Source organism: Ambystoma mexicanum, chromosome 9 (genome assembly GCF_040938575.1).
Source record: "Ambystoma mexicanum isolate Mex_15411 chromosome 9, UKY_AmexF1_1, whole genome shotgun sequence".
In the NCBI taxonomy this organism is placed as follows: domain Eukaryota; kingdom Metazoa; phylum Chordata; class Amphibia; order Caudata; family Ambystomatidae; genus Ambystoma; species Ambystoma mexicanum.
This window is the reverse complement of record NC_090931.1, coordinates 645,371,693-645,393,637: the sequence shown is the minus strand read 5'-3', so window position 1 is coordinate 645,393,637 and position 21,945 is coordinate 645,371,693. Positions and strand designations below refer to the sequence as shown.

At 46.5% G+C, this 21,945-nt stretch overlaps 1 protein-coding gene across 2 annotated transcripts in view; it reads left to right on the top strand.

Annotated features, from left to right (window-relative positions):
• Positions 1 to 21,945, top strand: part of DPH1 (diphthamide biosynthesis 1) — a 1,780,687-nt gene that overhangs the window by 1,382,117 nt on the left and 376,625 nt on the right. For both annotated transcript variants that reach the window (XM_069615361.1, XM_069615360.1), the window contains one exon: positions 10,636 to 10,736. In XM_069615361.1, coding sequence (XP_069471462.1) covers positions 10,636 to 10,736 — 101 coding nt within the window. The remainder of the gene's footprint in view (positions 1 to 10,635; positions 10,737 to 21,945) is intronic.

Sequence of the window (21,945 nt, the reverse complement as noted above, 5' to 3'; positions counted from 1 at the left end):
CTTGCTTGGCTTTGCTTCAAGTCCCAGACACTTATCCTGCTTGGGTTCCAACCCTTCCTCTTCCTCCCCTTTTTACTAGGCCCACTTGGTTCACTCTCCTGCAAAGTACTGCCACTAGTAAGACTATGTGTATCTTCAAGAACAGTTAACTTGCTCTCGGTATTTCTGATTAACTGGAATTTACACTCAAGCTTTATGCCACTACTGGTTACCGCATTACACACGTTATCTTTGCTGGCAGTGGGACATTTTTGCTGGTTCTTCCTGGGGTCTTGCATCATTCTGGAGCATTGCGTAGGCCTTCCTTGTATCTGCCGCTCCTGCTCTAGGGTCTTAGTTCCCACTCGTTGGGCCAGCGGTGTAGGTGCTATTGCAGGACCACGCAGTCCACCTTCTAAAGTTCGCGCCACCACTTCTCAGCCTCCAGCCTAGTTCCCGACCAGCTCCACATCACCGGGCAAAGTATTCTTGCTGCCTGCTTCTTGTCTCCAGCAGATTGCTGCTTTCGGCTTCCCCAGAGTGTTCTCTGCTCCACCTTCGATTCTCCCGGGCTGGACTTCTTCCGTGCTGCTTTGCTTCTCAGCTGGCCTGCATTCAGGACCGTTTCCTACGTCACTGAGTCCTTTGTCTGGTTTTATGTTGTTTTGGTGACTACTCCCCTTCAGAGCACTAGAACGTTTTCTCTCAATTCCATGAGTCACTCTTCATGTCTCCTTGGGGTCACCTCTTCTCAGTACTTTCATTGGGGTTGATCTCTGCTTTTCAAATCTTCTTCATATCAGTTGATGAATCTGACATGATGTTACATTTTACATCTTGAATGATCTTCTTCGTCTCGGTTGTTGAAACTGACCTGATATTACAATAGCACCTGGTTGTGTCAGTCAGAGGGTGTGTGTGAAAGGATGCTAAAGGTTTTGGGTAAGTTTGGGTTTGGGTGTTGTGCCGTCTATCGCCCCAGTCCCTTCCAATGAGGTCATCCCGCATTAAACCACCCATAGGGGGCACTATTGGGTAGCAGCCTCACCTTCCTAGCCGCATGAGAAGGGGCTCCCCCTGGGGGAGAAGTGACGATACATAGTGAATCGTCACAGCGTGCAGGATGGAACCCTGAGTGAAGCGCGAGACCTCACTGCTTGCAAACTGAGATGTATTTACTCCTCCTTGTGCCACCTGTTATACATGTTTTTTTCAGACTGAACATCTTAATCTGAAATGTATCTCACACCCTCCCCATCAGCTTTTGAATTTCATGATTTTGTAACCTTGGAGCTCTGATTCACAGACACCAACAAGTTGGCAATTCATATGTGCAACCCAGAATGCCAAGCCTTCTGTGGGTTGGGGTGACAACTTGTGTACTCTATTTCACTCTGAGAGTATCATCACCATCGCCTTGTTGGTTATGTGATGTGAGGGGTCAGAAATGAGAGGTGGACAAAGGGTGTAAGGTTTTCAACATTAGCCATTTTTACTACAAACAAAAAGGTGTTTGGATAACGGCCCATCGGTCCCTATCCTAATGAATGCCCCTACCTATGAAACGAAAGCAAGCTGTCCTTGTGTCCAAAATATATCTGATCCTCACACTAACATACACAACCAAAAGGTGCAAGGTAACTGTGTCTATTTCCAACTCCATAAAAATGTGCTCAAATCCAAATGTGTAATTGCAACAAAGCACTCCTTTACTTTACTTTAATGCATTTGTATAGCGCGGCCATAGAACCGAAGGCGTGAGGGTGCTACATGACATGTACAACGAGTAACAAAAAAGTTGAGGATTCAGAAGCAGTGCCACAGGAAATTATGTTTTGGAGACAGCTCAAAGCAATTTAGTTGAAAAGATGGGTCTTCAATCTTTTCTTGAATATTTCTAGGGAGTCAATGGATGTCATTTCTAGAGGAAGAGCATTCCAAGCCCTTGGTCCAATAGAGAAGAAGGCTGAATTGGCTACTCGGACAGTATGGCACTTTGGTTCAGACAAGAGGTGCAGATTATTCAACATTAATGTTCTCATGTTATTTCTTGTAGAGAGGAGCTGTTGCAGATATCCCGGCATATTTCCAGATCTGCACTTGTGTACGACAGTCAGAGTTAGAAAGAGAAATGGAGATGCCACAGGCAACCAGTGGAGCTCTCGTCTTGCCGTCGAGACATGATCTCTGTGTTTAAGTTTCATGGCGGCTCTAATAGTCCCATTTTGACATATTTGCAACCTGTTACAGTCAGACTTATTAAGTTCCATAGGAAGGCTAGAGCAATAATCTATTTTTGAACCTACTATTGATCTAGCAATAGTCTCTGCATTATCCTGAGATATGAGAGGCCTTAGATGCGCTAGGAGTTTAATATAGTATGCGCATAACGATAACAGACCACTGACATGCTGTTTCATGGTCATATGTTGATCAAAGGTCACTCCCAGTGTTTTTACTTTTTTTTTTAGAGGTTTAATGGATTCTTCTCCCAACTGGAAGTTGTCATATTGTGGACCAAGTTTGTTAATGGTGTGTGGACAGCCTATGACAAGCAGTTCAGTTTTTGATTTATTCAATACTAACTTATTGTGAACCATCCAGGTTTCAATTAGAGTAAAGACTCTGTGAATGGCCAATTCGTCTACACTGTGGGAACCAGAAAGCGGTATGACACATTGAGTGTCATCCGCGTAATTGGTGAATATTATGTTCTCATAATCAAGTATAGTGAACAGGGGAGCCGTAAAGATATTGTAGAAACAAGGAGAGGTGCAAGCACCTTGTGTCCAGGGTTTGGTTCTATTTCAGGAAACTTGTTGAAAATGTTTTGTTCCACCAATATTCTGGTAAAGTCAATGAACATGCTCCTTTCACAAAATACTTTCCTCAGATTGGCAAAGCAGATGTCTCTGCCATAGGACACATTTTGAAGGATGGCAAAACAAATATTTTTCAACAGAACATTTTTAGGATGGCAAAATCTATTTAACTTCAACAACCGCTTCAAATGATAAAGTATCTCTATCACACAACTGCAAAAAAATTAATGATTTCCTGGTATGCTCTCCTGGCAGAAATTTCACAACTGAATCTCTCTCTCTCTCTCTCTCTCTCTCTCTCTCTCTCTCTCTCTCTCTCTCTCTCTCTCTCTCTCTCTCTCTCTCTCTCTCTCTCTCTCTCTCTCTCTCTCTCTCTCTCTCTCTCTCTCTCTCAGATTGATGCACCAGCACTTTATTATATCCACCATTTGGAGGCTGGATAGGCATATTGGTGCCTTGCTGCTTTATCTTGCTCTTTTGCACTTTATAATTGACATTTGATGTTTTAGCTATTATCTCTGCTGTTTGCACCTAAAAATATCTTGCCGGCTGTATTATCCTGCTGCTAATTTTTAACATTTAGGTCCAGTCCTACTGTTTTTAACCTGACTTTACATCTAATCGTGGTTGACTAGTTTTATTGTCATTGTATTGCATTGTCTATTTTTAGTGTTGGGAATGACCTTTGTCACTGGACTAACTGTGCATTTATATGGGAGTTTTTTTAATATTTCGAGTGTGGCTCATTACATCTTTTATGCTATGCGATTATCACACTGTTATTTCATACACTGTGTATTGATATGTTGTCAAGTCCCCTCATATGTATTTTCACATGTTTGAGGTCCTTTTTGCTTAATTCAGAGATTATGGTGTTGTACTCTTTAATTTAAAATCCGGGTCAGTCTGAGATTCTCTCTACTGATCATTGATAAAAGCATCTGCAAAGCACTGTGCTCTAATCTTTTATGTTTTAGCATATATGCACACTCCCTTCCAACATGGCCACCCCTGTTCCCTTGCAATTGGTAATAGCCATTGCCATTGACATAGTTGAAGGACCATTATTGATGATGTATTTACACTGTCCAACCTTCTACCCCTTACGTGATCAAGCGCTTAGTATAGCGCGAAACGCGTTGTTTGCAGGCTGCTGCCCCTAGGCGTCCTGTTGTTGTTCTGTTCTTCTATGTGCTGCTATGTATCGTGTATTTGCTTTTTGCACGATGCATTTGGTTTTTAACTTATTAAAACATTAAAGACATCAGTAATTCCTATACTGTGTCTGTTTGTTTTTTCCGAACCTTCTTGAACCTGGCATTCATGTTTGTGCCTGCGGGAGTGCGATTCGCCTTTTCCTCCCTTTTTTCCATATATATATATATATATATATATATATATATATCCTGGTGTACTCTACTGCCAGGCATCTTTTGATTTATCCTTTCCTTTTCTCTTCCTTATGGATTCCTGGTGTACTCCCCTGCCAGGAATTGCCCCCTTCTGGTTCACACAGATACCCTGGTGTACTCTCCTGCCAGGGATCTCTTTCCAAAAAGGGCCATTAAAAATATAAGTGTCTTTAAAAATATATATACACAATCTATACAGTGCACTGTATTAAAAACTATTTATAATGACCTTGCCTGCAAGAAAACCTGGCCAGGGTTTCCTCAAGGTCCTTGCCGCTGCTCTCGGGTTCTTCTTTCTTCCTGCACTCTTTATTGGTGGCTTTTGTGGCAGTAGACGGCAGGCAGCAGCAGCAACCACAGTGTGGGGGACCCCCAATGTCTTTGTTAGGGCTGGGCTGCTTGGCAAAGTGCAGCCCAGCGCACAGTTATAGTGTGGCCCCTCCCACACAACTCCTCTCCACCTGGGCCACGTCTGTCAGGTGTTGGCCAAGGAGTCCATGTGGGCCCCCTTTCTTTATACTTGGCCCCAAGAGGACTAAAACACGTTGGGCGCTCTCCTGCTGTGGCGAGTGCCAATCAGGTGTGTCCCAGGGGCGGCAGTGAGTATGGGCCACAGGGGTTGGTAGCAGTGTGTTGGGCACTCCCCTGCTGGTCATGGGAGTGCCGAATTAAGGGCCCCGGCAGCAGCAATGACAGGTGCCGAGCAGAGCGCCATCAACCCTCTTGAAGGTTTTTTCCATTAGCTGGGAGCTCTGCTCGCCTGACAACTTTTTTTCCCTTCATTTTACGAGTAAAGGGACCCTCGAGTGCCCATGCACGAGAGTCCCTTTTTCTAGTTGTTTTCATTTCCTGATTCCCAGCATGACTCTTGTGCCGGGGATTCAATGTTCTTTTTTTGGGGGGGATCCCGACACATCTTAAGGAGCCGGGGATCCTGTCATTAATCCCTGACCGGTGGTTACAAGTATCTTTTATCAGATAATTTATACAATGTTCACTTTCCTTTAAAGTATAAAATAGTTGCACTTCTTCACTGTTTATACCTTGTTGACTCCAGGTATCACTTGCTCCAACTTCCCCTTTATTGCTACCCCACATATGTTTTTTTTTTTTTAAGTTCTGTCTGTCAACTTCTTTCATAGTGCCTTTTGATTTTTGGCAATGTTTGTTCCAAGTATCACCAAATTGACATCTCATATAAGGAGAATTGTACAAATTTTGCCCTTTCATTTCTTCTTTAGTATCTCTTGGCTTATGGCAATGCTTGTTCCAAGTATCACCAAATTGACATCTCATATAAGGAGAATTGTACAACTTTTGCCCTTTCATTTCTTCTTTAGTATCTCTTGGCTTATGGCAATGTGGGTTTCTGAGTTTCCCCAAATTGACATCTCATATAGGGAAATTTGTACCCCTTTTACCCTTGTTCTTCAATTCTACTTGTCGCTATTCAAAATAATTCCACAAGTGTTAATTAACTTGTTTGCACGTCCCGGGCCCCCAGCTCTTCTGGGTTGACTCACTGTGTAACGTGCAGCTGCGGCAAAGGGTTTTCATTGGGCAGCTGTCCCCTGTTGGGCAGAGTCTTTTTTGGTTCCTGTGTTGGCTTTTTACCCTTTCGACGATGGAACCAGTGCCATTCCGCAAGACCATGTCTCCTCCGGTCCCGCGGCAAATGACTCACTTCTAGCAGTCCTCCCATGGTACCCATTATGGCTTACTGTAGTACCTCTTCACCGTTATGATACAACTCCAGGTGGTTGCTTGTAAGCGTCTTCTTCTTCCTGCACGGCTCGTCTCTGTGGATCTGCCTCTGCTTCTGTGTTTGCTTCCCGCTCTATGCTCTCTGAAGTTCTCCTCTCCCTTCCTCCTTGCTTGCAGGTGATTTTCAAGTTTAAATGTCTGCGCGCAGCTGATTGTAAACCTGCCAACTAGGCCACCCGTTGTACTTGGTATTTCCTTAATTTCATATTGACTCCTTGCTCCTCTTCTTCATCTCAATACTTGAGGCTTTCGGGGACCTGGAGTCCAAAGGAAGTTTAGACTGTTTTATGTTGCATTGTTGGACAACCATCATAAACATTAAATGATAAATGGGTTTTAGAGGTGTTATGTACATGTGAAGAGTGAATATAGTTCTGTTTGGAATGTTTGGGTTTTACAATTAAAGGGTTCTGAATAATGACAACATGCCATCAGAAGCTCCGGAATTAGGGGGTCTTCTTCACAGGAAATGGAAGAATACCACGTCCCTCCTGTTGGTGTCACCACTCTCTCCCGACAGCCATCTCCTCCCATGTGATCCACCCCCAGCATGCCACCACGGGGTCAGGATCAGATGGCGGCTGCCTTTCCCTGGCCACATGAGAAGAGACTTTAGGCTGCTGGTTAGTGATGACTCCATAAGCTTCATCACAGCGAGTACCTGGGTGAAATCAAAAGGCCTAGTCTTCCAGATGGACATGGATGCAGGACTTAAGCCTCCACCTCTCGTCTCCACCTCCACCCAACCTCTTCTTTTGCTGAGCCCACCCCCACCAGCTGCTTCAAGTAGCTATTTGGAGATGCACATTGAGATTTTTAGTGACCAGTAGTTGGGGCTTGAAAAATGAACAAATGGCTTCCGGACCCCCAGTTTGAGTACCTCTGGAAAGTTAGGAGACCCTTGACACCTCGACTCAACTTTGTTTTTTGATCTGGCTAAAAAAAGGAGAGCATGCTTTTTGATGGCAAGATTTAATGGGGTGCTGTTTAAAATCGAGGAATTTTAAGTAGGGCTACTGAGTAAGTAAGTGATTGGTAGTAAACCCCATTGGCCAATTTAGGCAAGTCTGTGTCCTTTTATGTAAGAGTGTCTACTGAAGGGGTAAGGGGCTGGAACCCAATTGCATGTCATGAGCAGCAGGATGACGTCTTTCTCGTCAGCACAGGCAGCTCTTCAGCTCCTACTTAACATTGGGCTTTCCAATCTAGGTGGTTGTCTGGAGAGTTTGGCATAAGAAGAGCAGACCCATTATGGGGCTTTGTGTCAGTCTAACACCTTTTCCACACAGCACAGTTTCATGAGCCTATGATGGTTGCATCTGGTCTAAACTGGCAGGCCCAGGGTATGTAAGGCTGAACCTCTGTGTCAACCAGTACCAGGGCACAGGTTGGCTATAGCTGGGCATTTGAGGCTGACCCTGGACATGAGAGACTGTGTGTAGAAATATGATCTACCTGGGCAAATGATGGCTGCATCTGGTCTAAAGTGGCAGGCCCAGGGTATGTAAGGCTGAACCTCTGTGTCAACCAGTACCAGGGCACAGGTTGGCTATAGAAAGACTGTGTCTAGGAATATGACGTACCTGGGCAAATGCTGGCTGAAGATGGTCATGCGATGCTGTACCTTGGCATGGTAGGCTGTACCTGGTCATATAAAGCTGAATATCTAGTTGAACTGACATATTATGCCAGTGCTTGCCAATGTAAAGCCACACCTGCTATTTGATTACTGTATCTGGGTCCATGGGGCTGGCTTGACCTTGGCATATGATGGTCATAGCTGTTCCTATGAAGCTGCAATTCACATATAGAACCATGAGCAAGTCATATTATTGCTGGATCTGGGGTATGATGGCAGTACTTGAGAAGAACACGTGAGGCTAGTTTGGGGGCGTAAGGAGGTATCTGGGCATATGAAGCCTGTGTATATGATGCCTGTGCCTAGGCATATGAGCCTGTGCCTTGCCATGTGATGCTAGTTCCTTGGTATGTGCTAGGGCAGAATAAAAGTTTGGGGGTCCTACTGTGCAATTTCCTGGGACCCCTAATGGTTTTGCTTTCTCCACCTTTGGTTTTCAGGGTCTGACTTACTTTTGTGGTCAGAACTAATTAATCTGAAGACCCCCTGCCACTGCATCCCTCATTTTTGTGTTGGCTATTGGTTGTAGCTAAAGCATCACCTATAAGCCGGACCTATTGCATTAGCGGACATCTAGGGAGAAATGGCATATGAGGAGGGTGTCAAAGCTTCTAGATGATGTTTGGTTATTTAACCACTCATTGACTGCCCATGGCCATACTAATCCCTATAGCCATTCCCACCCACTTCCTGCTCAAAACGCATCGCCATGGGATCTCTTTGAGCTAACTTTATCGAGCCTTAGCATCATACTCTGTGCTGGAAGTGCTTGCTAGTTTTTTTGTTCTTCAAAGCAGTCTTCTCAGAGTTAATGACTTAATTAGAGCTGCAAAGGTGCTGCTGGTGTAATAGAAATGTCTTAAAGAAGTCTGTCTTGAACCACTCGATTTAGAAGCACTATGCATGTCATTCACTTACATCCTCTTAAAAACAATCATTGTCCCAATCGCGCCCTCAGACTGCTTAAATTAATGCATAGTTTTTCCATTGACTGTTTCAATGTGTTTACTATTAGTCATGGACTGTAAGCTCACCCATCTTGGTCTGATACCAAGCCAGTGCACTGTCAGACTTTCCACCAGTGAAAATGGCCTCCAGTAAAGATGCTTAGTCTAAAGCTTGGACAGTAGTTAGCAGTAGTAGCAGTCATTTATACAGCACCTTTTCCCATTTGTATGGCCTCAGCACATTTGTGAACGCCCTCTGGGACCAAAGTCCAGGCTTGGGAACATTCTCAGAAAAGGTTTATAATGCTGGTGTGCATTTGGCCAAGATTGGGAATTAGGTGGGCTGGCTAGGCTCCAGTAAGCAACCCAAGAGGTCAGGCATGGGCATGGCTGCTGAGGGAGGTCACGAGAGTGCGCTAGTGCAAGATACTCATGTGTCCAGCTAGACAGAATTTTGTCTTAGGTTTCGCTGTATTATAATGGCAGAGGTGTTGAGGCAAGTATGATGTATGGAGGTGAAGGAGTAAGTGTCCAGCTAAACCAAATTTGTTGTAGTCATAGCTGCATTCTAATGTGTGTGGATGGATAGTCGTGTCTGCAGGAGATGTCCACCAAAGTGGTGTGTTATACATACCTTAAGCTCAGATGGAGCTTATCTTTGCCTGCGTGATCAGATTGTCTGTGTGAAGAGAGGCTACCCTCATAGGTTCTTCTAGGCACTTTGGACAGCCTCCCCCTAGGTCTTCTAAGCACACTTGACTGGTTATCTTAGTACATCTACTAGGTGTGCCAGACTGGCTACCATAAAATCTTGGGATCATAGAATTCCCTAAACTCAATAGACAGGCTACCCTTCTAGTCTTACTATATATCTTCTAAGTTGTATAATAGGCTGCCACCAGGCATCTTCTAAGTGCAATATCAAGGATACCTGCATATATCATTTGTGTCACAGTCGCTAACCTATAGATCTTCTAAGTGCAATGGATGGGTTATCATCAAACATCTTCGAGCACAATGGACAGGCTAACATTATAAGGTCCAACACAAGTACCCACTCCCAAGTCCATCTAAGTACAGCACAGTGCCCACCCTCAGATCTGTCTAATCTTCACAGATCTTCTAAGTGCAATACATGTGCTACCTTCCCAATTTCTTCTGGAGTAGCACATGTGCTAGCCTTTACAGTTCGTCACATACAATATAACTAGTACTGGTTAGTTGCGAAGGCATGTTTTAGTTCAAGTAGGGGCAAATTCTAATTCTAATTTATAATTATAATATTTTTAATTATAATTGTTTTTTTATAACGCGCTTAATACCAAAGATGTTTCTAAGCGCAGACCCGGGATTGGAGCCTGTGTTGCTCTGCGTTGTCTTGCTTCCAAGACGAATGTGTTGCCACTGAGCTATACTAGCCCTGACGGTAGGAGCTTATGGACAATGCCATGTCCCTACTTAAAGAGCCTAGGGTTAATGGTGTCACTGCTTCCCCAAACCCTGCCTTAACTCTGCCACTGTCCGTAGTCCAAGCTTGCAGTGTTTACAATATGAAACTCTCAATCACCTTTGCTGGAGTGACTTGCACCTGTACTAGGAATTGTAAAACAATGTTGCTATTATTATATAATGTTATGTTGTGCTATGCTTGTAGCCTTTCGACTCCAATGCCTTTTATCATCTTTACTTTTGCTAAGCTATATTTGTGTGATTTGTTTTGTCAGTGAAAGGTTATATATTTATTTTAACCTGCTGAGGCCATATTTACTATGTGGGCTGCAGTTATGTGCTCTGCTCCTATCTAATCTGCTGTCCCTTTTACCAGTAGTCTGCAACCTGCAACTCTCCAGATATTTTGGACTACAACTCCCATGATCCCTGACCATTTCAGTATGCTGGCTAGGGTTGATGGGAGGTTTAGTCCAAAACATCTGGAGATCCAAAGGTGGCAGACCCCTAATTAGGCTGACTGCCAAAAGGGGAACCCAGTGTCCTTGTAAATGTGTTGTCAAACGTTAGATTGAGCACACACTGTATCCCACATTTCACCGTTGTCCGCTTATATGTTGCAGCACTTGGAGTCCAGGATCCAAGCCCTTGGCCTCCATTTCGTCCGGATATTGCTATCTGAGATCTTCCCCCAGAAGTTGCAGCTCCTTCCAGAGGTGGAAGCGTGAGTATCTGTTGAATGCATATTGCACCTGCTGTATTACCTGTTCATCTCTTTGGTGTTTGTGGTTTTGTACCTGCAAGAAAATGACTCCTGCGCTGCAGGGGTACAGGGATGGATAGTGATTAAAGTGACTAGTCTGCCCCATACTACTACTAAACCAGCAAGAATCCCTATCATAAAGGTGAAAGAGACACAGACGGACAGGTGTACCTCCTTTCCCTCTGTTGGTAATGTGGGCTGAGGGAAGACTACACTTTTCAAAGTAGTATGAGCTGGAACAGAAGCTGCCCAAACAACAATAGTACTGTGTTACCAAAATAGAATTTCCGGAGCAGGTCCTCTAAAATAGGATATTTAAATACACTAACAAAAATGCACACAACTAATAAAAACAACTGGTCCAGACATGTAAAGGAAAATGCAGAGAAAGCCGACATTCAGAACAAATGGGCACTCTGGGTTTTTCAGACAAGTGTGTTTCGGCAAAGATTCCAGCACCAACATGTCTGCAAGAAATGGGGAGGGTGCAGGAAGTTTGGAAGTCCTAGCAAAAACCAAGATGACAAGACCCCACTGAAGTCAGAAGCTCTCCTCTGGGTTATACTAACTGTAGCCCTTTCTCTGTCTGCCTACTTCCAAAGAACTCCAGTACTCAGCGCAATGGTGTGTGCTGGCCATTGTCATGACAGGAATGTCTTTAAAGCATGGGTTCCCAGTGGACCTCCCAGGGAGCGTTCCTGTTCCCTGGAGCAGTGTGTCAACCATTCTCATTGGACCAAAGAGGTTCCTGGGCTGTACACAACATGGTTGTTCTGGGGACACCAAGGCCAGAAAGCTAATGCACACCCAGAACCAATCATGAATGAGCCACTGTCTACTTCGCTGATAGTAATATAACATATGATTCTTGTGGCTGTGTAATCTCAATAGCCACCATGGCATAACTAGATATGACTTATATTTAGATATCAGTCTACAACCAGGCTTCTGGGGTACACAATTATGATTTTTGAAACCAGGGGTGCAGATGGTTAAAACGCACCTCTGCCTGCTAGAGCTTTGAGTCCCAGCAACTGTGTTTAGGAATGCGCATGTGATCCTTTGAAAATGCCTTTTTGCCAGTGAATGGCAGCTGCTGGGAATGTTAGCAGACTGTCACAGCAAGGAATAAGGTTGCATTATGCCTTTGGCTTAAAGCATTGTGAAAGTGGGGTCTGATTAGCAGATCCCGCTCTCATAAACCAAATTACCAGTAACGTTTTATAATAATTAATAGTTTAGGCTTCCTGCCCTCACTGTAGCCATCCTGTCACAGTACCAGTCAAGTCGTCTGGCCCCTTTGTACAATTAACTATCTGACTTCGAACCACCTGTGCTTATTTACCTGCCAGGTGCCATAACGTCTGCATTTTAGTACCTGTTTGATGTCCAGGTGAAATTAAGAATCAACTGGCAGACGTTCCGATGAGTGTTGCGAGGTTGCAGAAAAAATAAGATGATTGCCCCCTTCAAAACAGGCCCAAAACAACCGGACTACTACCAAGAAATGAGCTGCCACAGAATACCGCACACCTAAAACATGGAGATATGCCTTAAAAGAACTGAAAATGCCCCTTCTTTCTGATCTGATATTTTCATTGTATCTCTGCCTCTATTTGCCTTTCTCAATTTCCCCTCACTCTTCCTTTCACTGTTCTTTTCCATAAACTATGCAACACGGTTTTTATGAATCGTTACTATCTTGTAATAGTTTTTTTCAGAAATAAACACTAAAAAATACATTTAAAGTCATTCTTTGTTTGGCTGCCCCCTTTCACTTTAAAGGAAAAGTTAAAGAAATTCCAAGCTGGAACCTGATCTGCTCAATCTTAGGCTGTCTTCTTTTTCCATTGCTGCCAAGGTTAACCAGAACCAAAATGTACACGTGAAGACTGCACTCGGGTCAGGTGATCTTACTCTTCAATTGCACCTTCCACTCACTGTCCCTTGTCCCCTTCCTGATGTGAGATGTGTAAATCTCCTTGAGCTAACCTAGGAAGTTGCAAAGTGATTGGCTTTCTGACTCTGTCATTCATCTTCTGTCAGAAGCAGGTGGCCAATCATTGAGCAGATGCTGCAGCTGGGCTCAGAAGAAGCGCATGAATAATCATATCTTGGCAGATACAAGATAAACCAAAGGAAATCGCAACAAGCGACCTGTGCAAATTATAAGCGACCTTGCGCAAAAACAAGCCCAGCGTTGTTTTGCATAAGCAGACCTGGCAACACTGGTTCTGGTTAGGTCTGTGAGATGCCATTGGTAAAAGCAACCAATCCATCCTTTCATGGGCAATGCCGGAGGAGAGATGTGCATGGATTGCTTGAAACAGCCTACTCTGTCAAATTCATTTTTACTATGATTAGGTATCCTAAACAACCAGAAAACTGAATAATAGTATTTCTTTGCAGATTAATTTACTCTTTGTAACAGGCGGTCCGATTTAGGAACGCATCAGTCTAAGAAATACGACTCCAGACTTTTTTCATGCAACTGAATGCACGGACTCGGACCTATACACACAACTCTGACACAATGCATCTAATGTTTGACCTAAAACATAGCCTACTACTCCAGATATGAGATTGGTTTCCAAAATCAGGACACAGGGTATATTTCTGACATGCAGCAGTGTGGGGACTCGGGCACAGCTCTGAAATGCTCTCAATCCCGTTGTACAGAACCCCTCACCTTTTTTAGTTTCGGCTATTAGGTGGCGCTTTGGCCACGTGTCGAAACTATTGCATTAAAATTTAGATAGGGAGACATGGCATATGAGGAGGGACACACAACTTGTATGTGGTGTTTTGTTATTTGCCCACCCACTGACTGCCGTACCTGTTAATTGCCCATGCGCGGGCGCCAGAAGAAAATACTGCCCATTCCCATTTAAGCCCCACCTGGCTCAATGGGAATGGGGAGGTGGGATGCACCGGCACCATTCAGAATGGTGCCGGTGCATCCGACATGCTCTTGCCAGTACGCCCGCCAGGTTAGACCTGGCGGGCAGGAAGGCCCCCGCGAGCAGAACTCATAGTTTGCAGGTCTGGTAACAACAGTAACGGCAAGCTTATAATGAGGCCCTTGGTCAACTATTCTCCAATTTGAAAAACAGAAGGTGAGGGGCGCTGTTGCGCACGTCTAAGATGGCCGCCTAGGTGGAGAGCTCCGGCTTGTTAAAAATTCTTGAAACAAATTCATCCTCCCAGCTCCAAGTTGATTGACTTCTGACCATTGAATACTGTGGCGGAAAGTCTGATGAAGAGATCCTGAAAACGTGGACCGCGCTGACTCAGCGATAACAGAGATATCCGTGTGTGAAGCGGTGGCGACTGTGGGGCTGCGACGCGGCCGCCTGTGAGCTCCACGTAGAATCCACGTGAGCCTGGTGCTGACGACTGCAGGCAGGCCGAGTGGGGGAGGGGCGGCCCATTCACCCCTGCGCGGCTGGAGGCTGCGGCGCACTGCATCGCCTCCCCACCTATGAGGGGGCACGGCCCAGACCTCCCCGCACCGGATGGGGAGAGTGCAAGCTGATCTGGGGTCTGCGGCGACACACACCCCCATCGCATGGGAGGTCCAGCCAGAACACTGCTGGCGAGGCGAGCGGAATGCAGGGGAGGAGGACATGCGGCGGGTGCCCCGACCCTCTGCCTGATCTGTGTCCGGGGCGGAAGACGGCCGGGCAGACATCCGACGCTGAGACCCTGAGCCCCAGCCGAAACAGGGACACGCGTGGCTGCACGGACGGCTCTGCCCATTGCTGGAGACGGCTCGCTGCCGCAACGCAGGAGAGACGAGGAATACGTTTGGGAGAGGTGCACCTGTCCCCCGTGTACACCCGGATACACGCAACAACAAGGTTGGTGCTGCTTTGCGCCGCAGGAAGCTCGCCGGCATGAAGGGGAGAGCACTGAGGCTGTCGACCGCGGTGAGTGATTTCTAGATCCTGGCAACGCCCGGCAGGGACGGGGGTACCTGAACCACAGCAACCCGAAAGAACGGGTCCACTCCCTGGGCTTAGCGGGCCGGGCCCTTCATCCACACCACTGTATACCCAGAGCTGTGGGCCGCGTGAGCCCTGGGGCGCAGTGTTGTAAAGGAACACTGCCAACAGACTAGCAACTGGGTGACGGTGGAGCTTCAGAGTGCGGTGGGGCGCGGCCCGGGCAGCCCGGACTCGGCAGCAACACGGGGGTGGAAGACATTACGCAGAGGCTGCGGTAGTGATGTGCCCCTTGGCCCTAATTGGTGCTCCCACGAAAACTACAATAGCTCAATAACACTAGGGATGTGACAAACCTCAATCCCTCATCTATGTTATACAAACCAACTGCAGCAAATCGATATTTTGAGGGCACTCATCATATATACGTGGGAGAACACAATCCACCCAACGCTGGTGGCTGTTACCAACTACGCAGAGGGTGCGGGAGTAATACGCCCCTTGGCCCTAATTAGTGTTCCCACGAAAACTACAAGAGCTCAATAACACTTGGGTCGTGACAAACCTCAATCCCTCATCTATGTTATAACAAACCAACTGCTGCAAATCGATATTCTGAGGACACTCATCATACATATTTGGGAGAACACAATCCTCCTAACACTGGTGGCTGTAACCAATGGGCCGCTCCGAGAAGAAGGCTGTAGGGGGGAAAAAAACGGCCCGATGGATTCCTTTACCAATTCCCAGCTGCAGCTGACAACAGCAGAGACGACACAAACATCCGAAAACAGAGAAACCGACCCCTTAGATCGCCTGGCAACAATTGTGCAGAATGGGTTCCTGGCTGTCAACGTCAAGCTGGACGACATTGTGGCTACCATTGGCTCCCTGAAAGCGAGAGTGGAGAAGGAAAGTGCACGCATCACTGAGGCAGAGGGCAGAATAAGTTCAAACGAAGATGTACTCTCACAGCACGGCCGCGACATTGCCCTACTTCAAACCGAATTGCGTAAAACACAGAATAAGTGCGAGCATCTTGAATCTAGGTCTCGCAGGAATAACATTCGTATAGTCGTGGTCTCAGAGAAATTTGGCAAAGGCCCCATGGAAAAACAAGTGGAGGAACTGCTAAAATCTGTGTTGGGGGCAGAATCCCTTTCGAACCACTTCCTTGTTGAAAGAGCTCACCGCACTCTTGCACCAACCCGGAAGCCGGGCGCTCCGCCTCGTACCATCATAGCGCGGCTCCTGAACTACAGGGACAGGGATACAATACTCCGGCTGTCCAGAGAAAAAGGCACGCTGCAATACAAGGAGAACAGAATTCACATTTATCCAGATTTCTTTGCCAACATACAAACGCAACGCAGGTCTTATGAGATGGTGAAAAGACAATTGCGGCTCCGAGGTGTCCCCTACGCCTTAATATTCCCTGCAAAATTGAGAATTCAGCACGGCGGGAGGGCCCATTTCTTTGAAAACCCTTTTGACGCCATGGCATATGTGGAGGCCTCCATTCCGTTGCCCCCCAGGGACCGAAATATGGATCAAAATGCGAGACCTAACCCCGGCGAAGACTGAACAGACTTGGCCGACGAAGGAGGCTGCGCTGCCCCCGCGGGGGCACTATGTTTCTTTGTCCTTCTAAAGAAGTCAATACAACTGGACTGGACCGATCTCCGTAGTTACTGCGCCGCTGGGCCTCCGACGTGGGCGGCCAGGTGGCAACATAAGCTGTCCCCTTGGAAAGGTCCACCAACTCAGCAAGGAAGCCCACAGGGCGAGTTATGAGTGTTCATGTGCAGCATTGTCGAGTTGGGAGAGATGATGCGGGTGGGGGGCCAGGTTCTGGGGTAATAGTTAGCTATGTTGAGCTATGGGCGAAAGGGGGGAGGGGGGTAAGCTGTTCCGTGTTTGAACTTGGTTTGAAGGTTAAGTGGTCTTCCAGTTGCGGTGGTCGTTCCCGTCATGTGAATACAGGAATTGGTTGATTGTATGGCAAGTGACATTACACATGGGGATTGTCCCGCGGGGGGGCTGCGAATACCATTGCTGTCTTGGAACGTGAGGGGTTTAAATAACCCGATGAAGGCCAGGAAGGTTAACAACTATGTGTCTAGACATTGCCCTCAGATTGTGATGCTGCAGGAGACTCATGCAATGGGCACTGTCAATGTGAATATATTGCCCAAATGGGGGAAGACACGATATTACACAAACTATTCTTCCCAGTCCAGGGGGGTCATCGCTCTAGTTCACCCAGCACTGGGGTTTCGGGTAGCGGGTCACAAGGTGGATGCGATGGGCAGATACGTCTTGGTGTGGAGCGAGATTGCGGGAAAACAAATCACATTGGTAAATACTTATGGCCCCAACATCGATGATTCAGAGTTTTATTTAAATATATATGAGACCCTCAATAAGCTAGATGTTTCCTCCATAATATGGGGGGGGGGACTTTAACATGGCCCTGGACCCGTTGACAGATAGATCCAGCACGAAAATAAGGACACCAACTAAAATGGCGCTGACACTGGGGCAGCTACTTCCGCAAATGGCATTGGTAGACGCGTGGCGCACATTACATCCAGACGTTAGATGCTATACTTATTACTCCTCCGTCCATGATAGTGAATCGCAAATAGACTATTTCTTTGTGTCGCAGAACCTCCATAATATGGGGGGGGGGGGACTTTAACATGGCCCTGGACCCGTTGACAGATAGATCCAGCACGAAAATAAGGGCACCAACTAAAATGGCGCTGACACTGGGGCAGCTACTTCCGCAAATGGCATTGGTAGACGCGTGGCGCACATTACATCCAGACGTTAGATGCTATACTTATTACTCCTCCGTCCACGATAGTGAATCGCGAATAGACTATTTCTTTGTGTCGCAGAACCTATCAGAGACACTGCACAGCTGTGAAATCCTGCCCCGCACACTGTCCGACCACTCTCCCGTTACACTGGAGCTTAGGGTGAAAGATGCTCCCAGACCCGCCAGGAGATGGAGAATGCCGGGTGGGATACTTGGTGACCCAGGCGTGGTGGAGTCCCTACGTGAAGAAATAACAGAGTTCTTCTCCAATAACATTGGGTCGGTAGTACGGATCTCTACGGTGTGGGAAACCTTCAAGGCCTGGGCCAGGGGGGCAATTATCTCGAGGTCCGCTGGTCTCCTGAAGGGAGTAAGGAAGGAGCTAGAGGAGGTCGAGAACGCCTTAAGCCGTCTAGAGGGGAAGTATAGTCGTACACACGATAGGACTGTCTTGGCGAGATTCACAAACATATCCAAACTTTCAACGATCTGGCAGCTAGAGAAATACAATATATTGCAGCCCCTTGCAGAGCACGTAGATACGGTGAGGGTAATAAGGCGGGTAGAACACTGGCCAACCTGATTAAACTCGAGAGGCTGCCACATCCAATCACTAGCATACAAGGTGCTACTGGTGAAGTACAGACAAGTGAAGATGGTATAAATGGGGAGTTTGCCCAATTTTATCAAACACTATACATGAATAAAGATAAGAAAACTACTGCTGAGATCAAAACATACCTGGCGTCACTGGGGCTCCCACAGCTCCCACTCGATAGTACAACGGCACTGGACCAACCTATCACTGCAGAAGAAGTAAGTGAGGCAATCATGGGGCTAGCATCGGGCAAAGCACCGGGCTCTGATGGGTTAGGGGTTGAATTCTATAAGGAGTTCCGTATGGAACTAATTCCTGTGATGTTGGAGACCTGGGAGACAGCCCTAGAAAGTGGCATACTGCCCCTGACGATGAGAGAGGCCATTATCACTGTGTTGCCCAAGCCCTGACGCCCACCTAATGACATGTCATCATACAGGCCCCTATCGCTCATTAATGTTGATGCTAAGATTTTTGCTAAGGTGCTGGCTAACCGAATGTTGCCCCGGGTCTCCACATTGGTCCACCCCGATCAAAATGGTTTCATTCCCCTGAGATCTACTGCGCTGAACCGCCGCAGATTATTTAGCATAATGGTACAGATCGACCCGGGTAGGAACGCTGCCGCTGTGGCCCTCGATGCCGAAAAGGCGTTTGACTCCGTGTCATGGATATACCTCTTTACAGTGCTGGAATCATTTGGGGTGGGACCTGCCTTTATTAGATTTATACGACTGCTCTATACTGCTCCAGGAGCCAGGGTATGCACTAACAGAACCATCTCCGAGCTGTTCCAATTAGGCAGGGGCACGCGACAGGGATGCCCCTTCTCTCCCATCCTGTTTGCTTTAACCATTGAACCCATGGCGGCTGCGGTCCGGCTAAGGCATAGGGATAAGGGAATAAACATGAAAGGCTCTATCCAGTTGATTTCACTTTATTCTGATGATACACTACTTTACGTTCGCGAACCCGAGCAAAACATAGCACCCATTATGGCAGATATACGTGAGTTTGCAGACTACTCGGGATATGTCATCAACACAGCCAAATCGGAAATATTCCCGCTCACACCCTCCACTAAATGCCCTACGAACACTTGTGGCCTTAAATGGTCGGATCAACACATTAGATATCTTGGGGTGTTGGTGTCCAGAACCAGGCAAACCCTCTATGCGAACAACCACGAGAAGGCCCTGCAAACATTGAGCACTAAGTTACAGATATGGGGACACCTTCCTGTATCGCTCTACGGCAGGATAGCCCTACTCAAGATGATAGCCCTCCCCAAGCTGTTATATTTTTTTGTGAATATACCCATATGGCCGGGCAAAGACTTCTTCTCTAAACTACGGTCGTTGGTGATAGCCTTTATATGGAACGGGAAGGCGGCTAGAATTGGGTGGGAGAAAATGACAGAGCCCTATGACACCGGAGGTATAGCGGCCCCAGACTTTGAGCTCTACTATCTGGTCGCCCAGGCACAGTTTGCAAAGTATTGATACCAGGATTCAGGGGAAACACCACACACTTGGTTGGAAGCACAAACTATATTCCCGGCAGACATCCAGTCAATCCTATTCAATTCACGTCACAAAGACACATGCGAGTATGACCCAGTCAGCTGCACGGTCAGGGCATGGAGAGCAGTATTTAAGCGACTGAAGCTGGAAACGCCATATAATCCAGAGATCCCCTTGTGGAATTTCCCGGGTATCCCCCCTACGTCTGATGTGAGTATTCAGGAAAGCTGGGATCCTCACATGGAAATGAAGGTGGGTGATATGTTTGTTATTGGTAAATTTGTAACCAGAGTGGACTTTGGTAGAGCAATTGGGGGTGGGCCACTCAAAACATTGCAATACTATAGAGTGAGGGCCGCATTTCAGAAAAAATGGCCAATGTTCCCAGATGAACCACCTCAGCACCCCTGCACACAACTCATTACTATGAAGGCCGGGCTGGGCATTTCTAAACTATATGGGGCAGTACAGACCCAAACTCCATCCATTAACCGGGTTAAGGATAAATGGGAGTCTGACTTGCGAACGCCTATCCCGGAAGACAAATGGAACAGATATTGTGCACTCACGAAAAAGGTCTCGTTAAACGCAGGATTACGCCTGATACAATTTATACTCTTAAACAGACTACACTACACACCAGCCAAAATGGCAAAATTCGTTGGGCAGCACGGGGGGGGAGTGCCCTAAGTGCGGGGCCCAGCATGCAGGCTCCTTTCACATGTATTGGGAATGCCCTGCTCTTCTGAGATTCTGGGGGGAGGTGGCTGAAATGTTGTCTGAAATCACACAGATACCCCCGCAGTTAACCCCCCAAAAATACTTATTCGGAGACATTGGCAAGTGCTCAGAGAAAACCAGGAGACTATTTAATGTTGCATGACCGGTGGCAAAGAAATGTATCCTACAAGCCTGGAAGGCACCTGCACCGCCAACCGTGGCCACCTTCCTCCGTGAACTTACGTACATCAACGAATGTGAGGAACAATATGTTTTGACTGTACCGGGGGCAAGCCGACCGAAAGACATATCTTCCGCACCTAGCTGTGTGAGTTGCTCTCAGACGATTAAATGTCCACATGATGTTAAATGTACATGCTTTCTTTGCTTGTTGATTTGTGCATATTGGTGGGATAACGTTGCTGTAACTGTTGAGACCACCGGTGAACAATAAAACGAGTTTCAAAAAAAAAAATTTAAAAAAAAGAAAAACAGAAGGTGAGAGAAGTGTACCACTTTTTGTAAAAATAAAATGTACTTAACAAATTACTTCGCTGATTAACTCCCTAAACTTTACGCATGGAAGTGTTTTGACTTCCAGAAGCGTGGAATAACTTCCATGATCTTCGGTTTGGTGTTGTACTACTTCCGCTAGCAAAAGAATTACACACACATACGCTGCCATTGTATTATTTTTGTTCAACATGTTTTTTGTTTTGTTTGGTTTACATTGTTATTTTAATTTTGTGACAGTGCCATACAGAGCAGCTCCAAGAGGAAGACTCTCCAGCGTCTTTCTTAATTTTTTAGTATAATGTGACCAAGTCTGCAGAATGAGTAGCGATTCAAACTGTCACCGGGAACAGTGTTGGTTGACTTCTACCTGTGGTGCATAATGAGCACCTACTGTATGCCCAAGAGAGAAAACGGTAGACGCTGGAGGTGGCCTGGCATACACCAGACCCTATGAGCTGTTAGAAAACAGTGGGCTTAGCATGGAGGCAGTGCCATTGATGAAAGGAGAGACCACACAAAGACTTTTCTGTTTGGAAAGTAAAACGCCCACGTTTAATCCATTTAAAAATACTAAGCATCATAAATCCATTATAAACGCGACCCTAGTCAAAACAGAACTATAGTATAACCATACTACTTTAATTTCAATAAATTATAACACATATTTACATTGGTTCCTCCTCATGACAGGCAGTCCCAGGTGGAACTGCCAATTCCGACCCCTTTTGGCATTTGTGCAGCAGTGAGGTTCCCCCTACATTCTTGCGGATCTCCCGTTGGGGGGTGATCCCAGGAGGCATCCTTTACTTGTCCGACCCCTTCCGCATTACTGGCCCCACACCCCCTGTATCCGCCCCCTCTCCCCGGGCCAAAGCCAACCTAGTGAGAGGCAGACCGTGCCCTCGCCACTGTACCTAACCAGCCTCAGGGCCCCCCCCACCCCCAGGAATGGCGAATTACTGACCACCTGTTCCACCACCTCTGTGCTGTGCAGATCACTGCCAAAAAGTTCTCGAAGAGTAAGTCCATTCCGTGGCCCGATAAA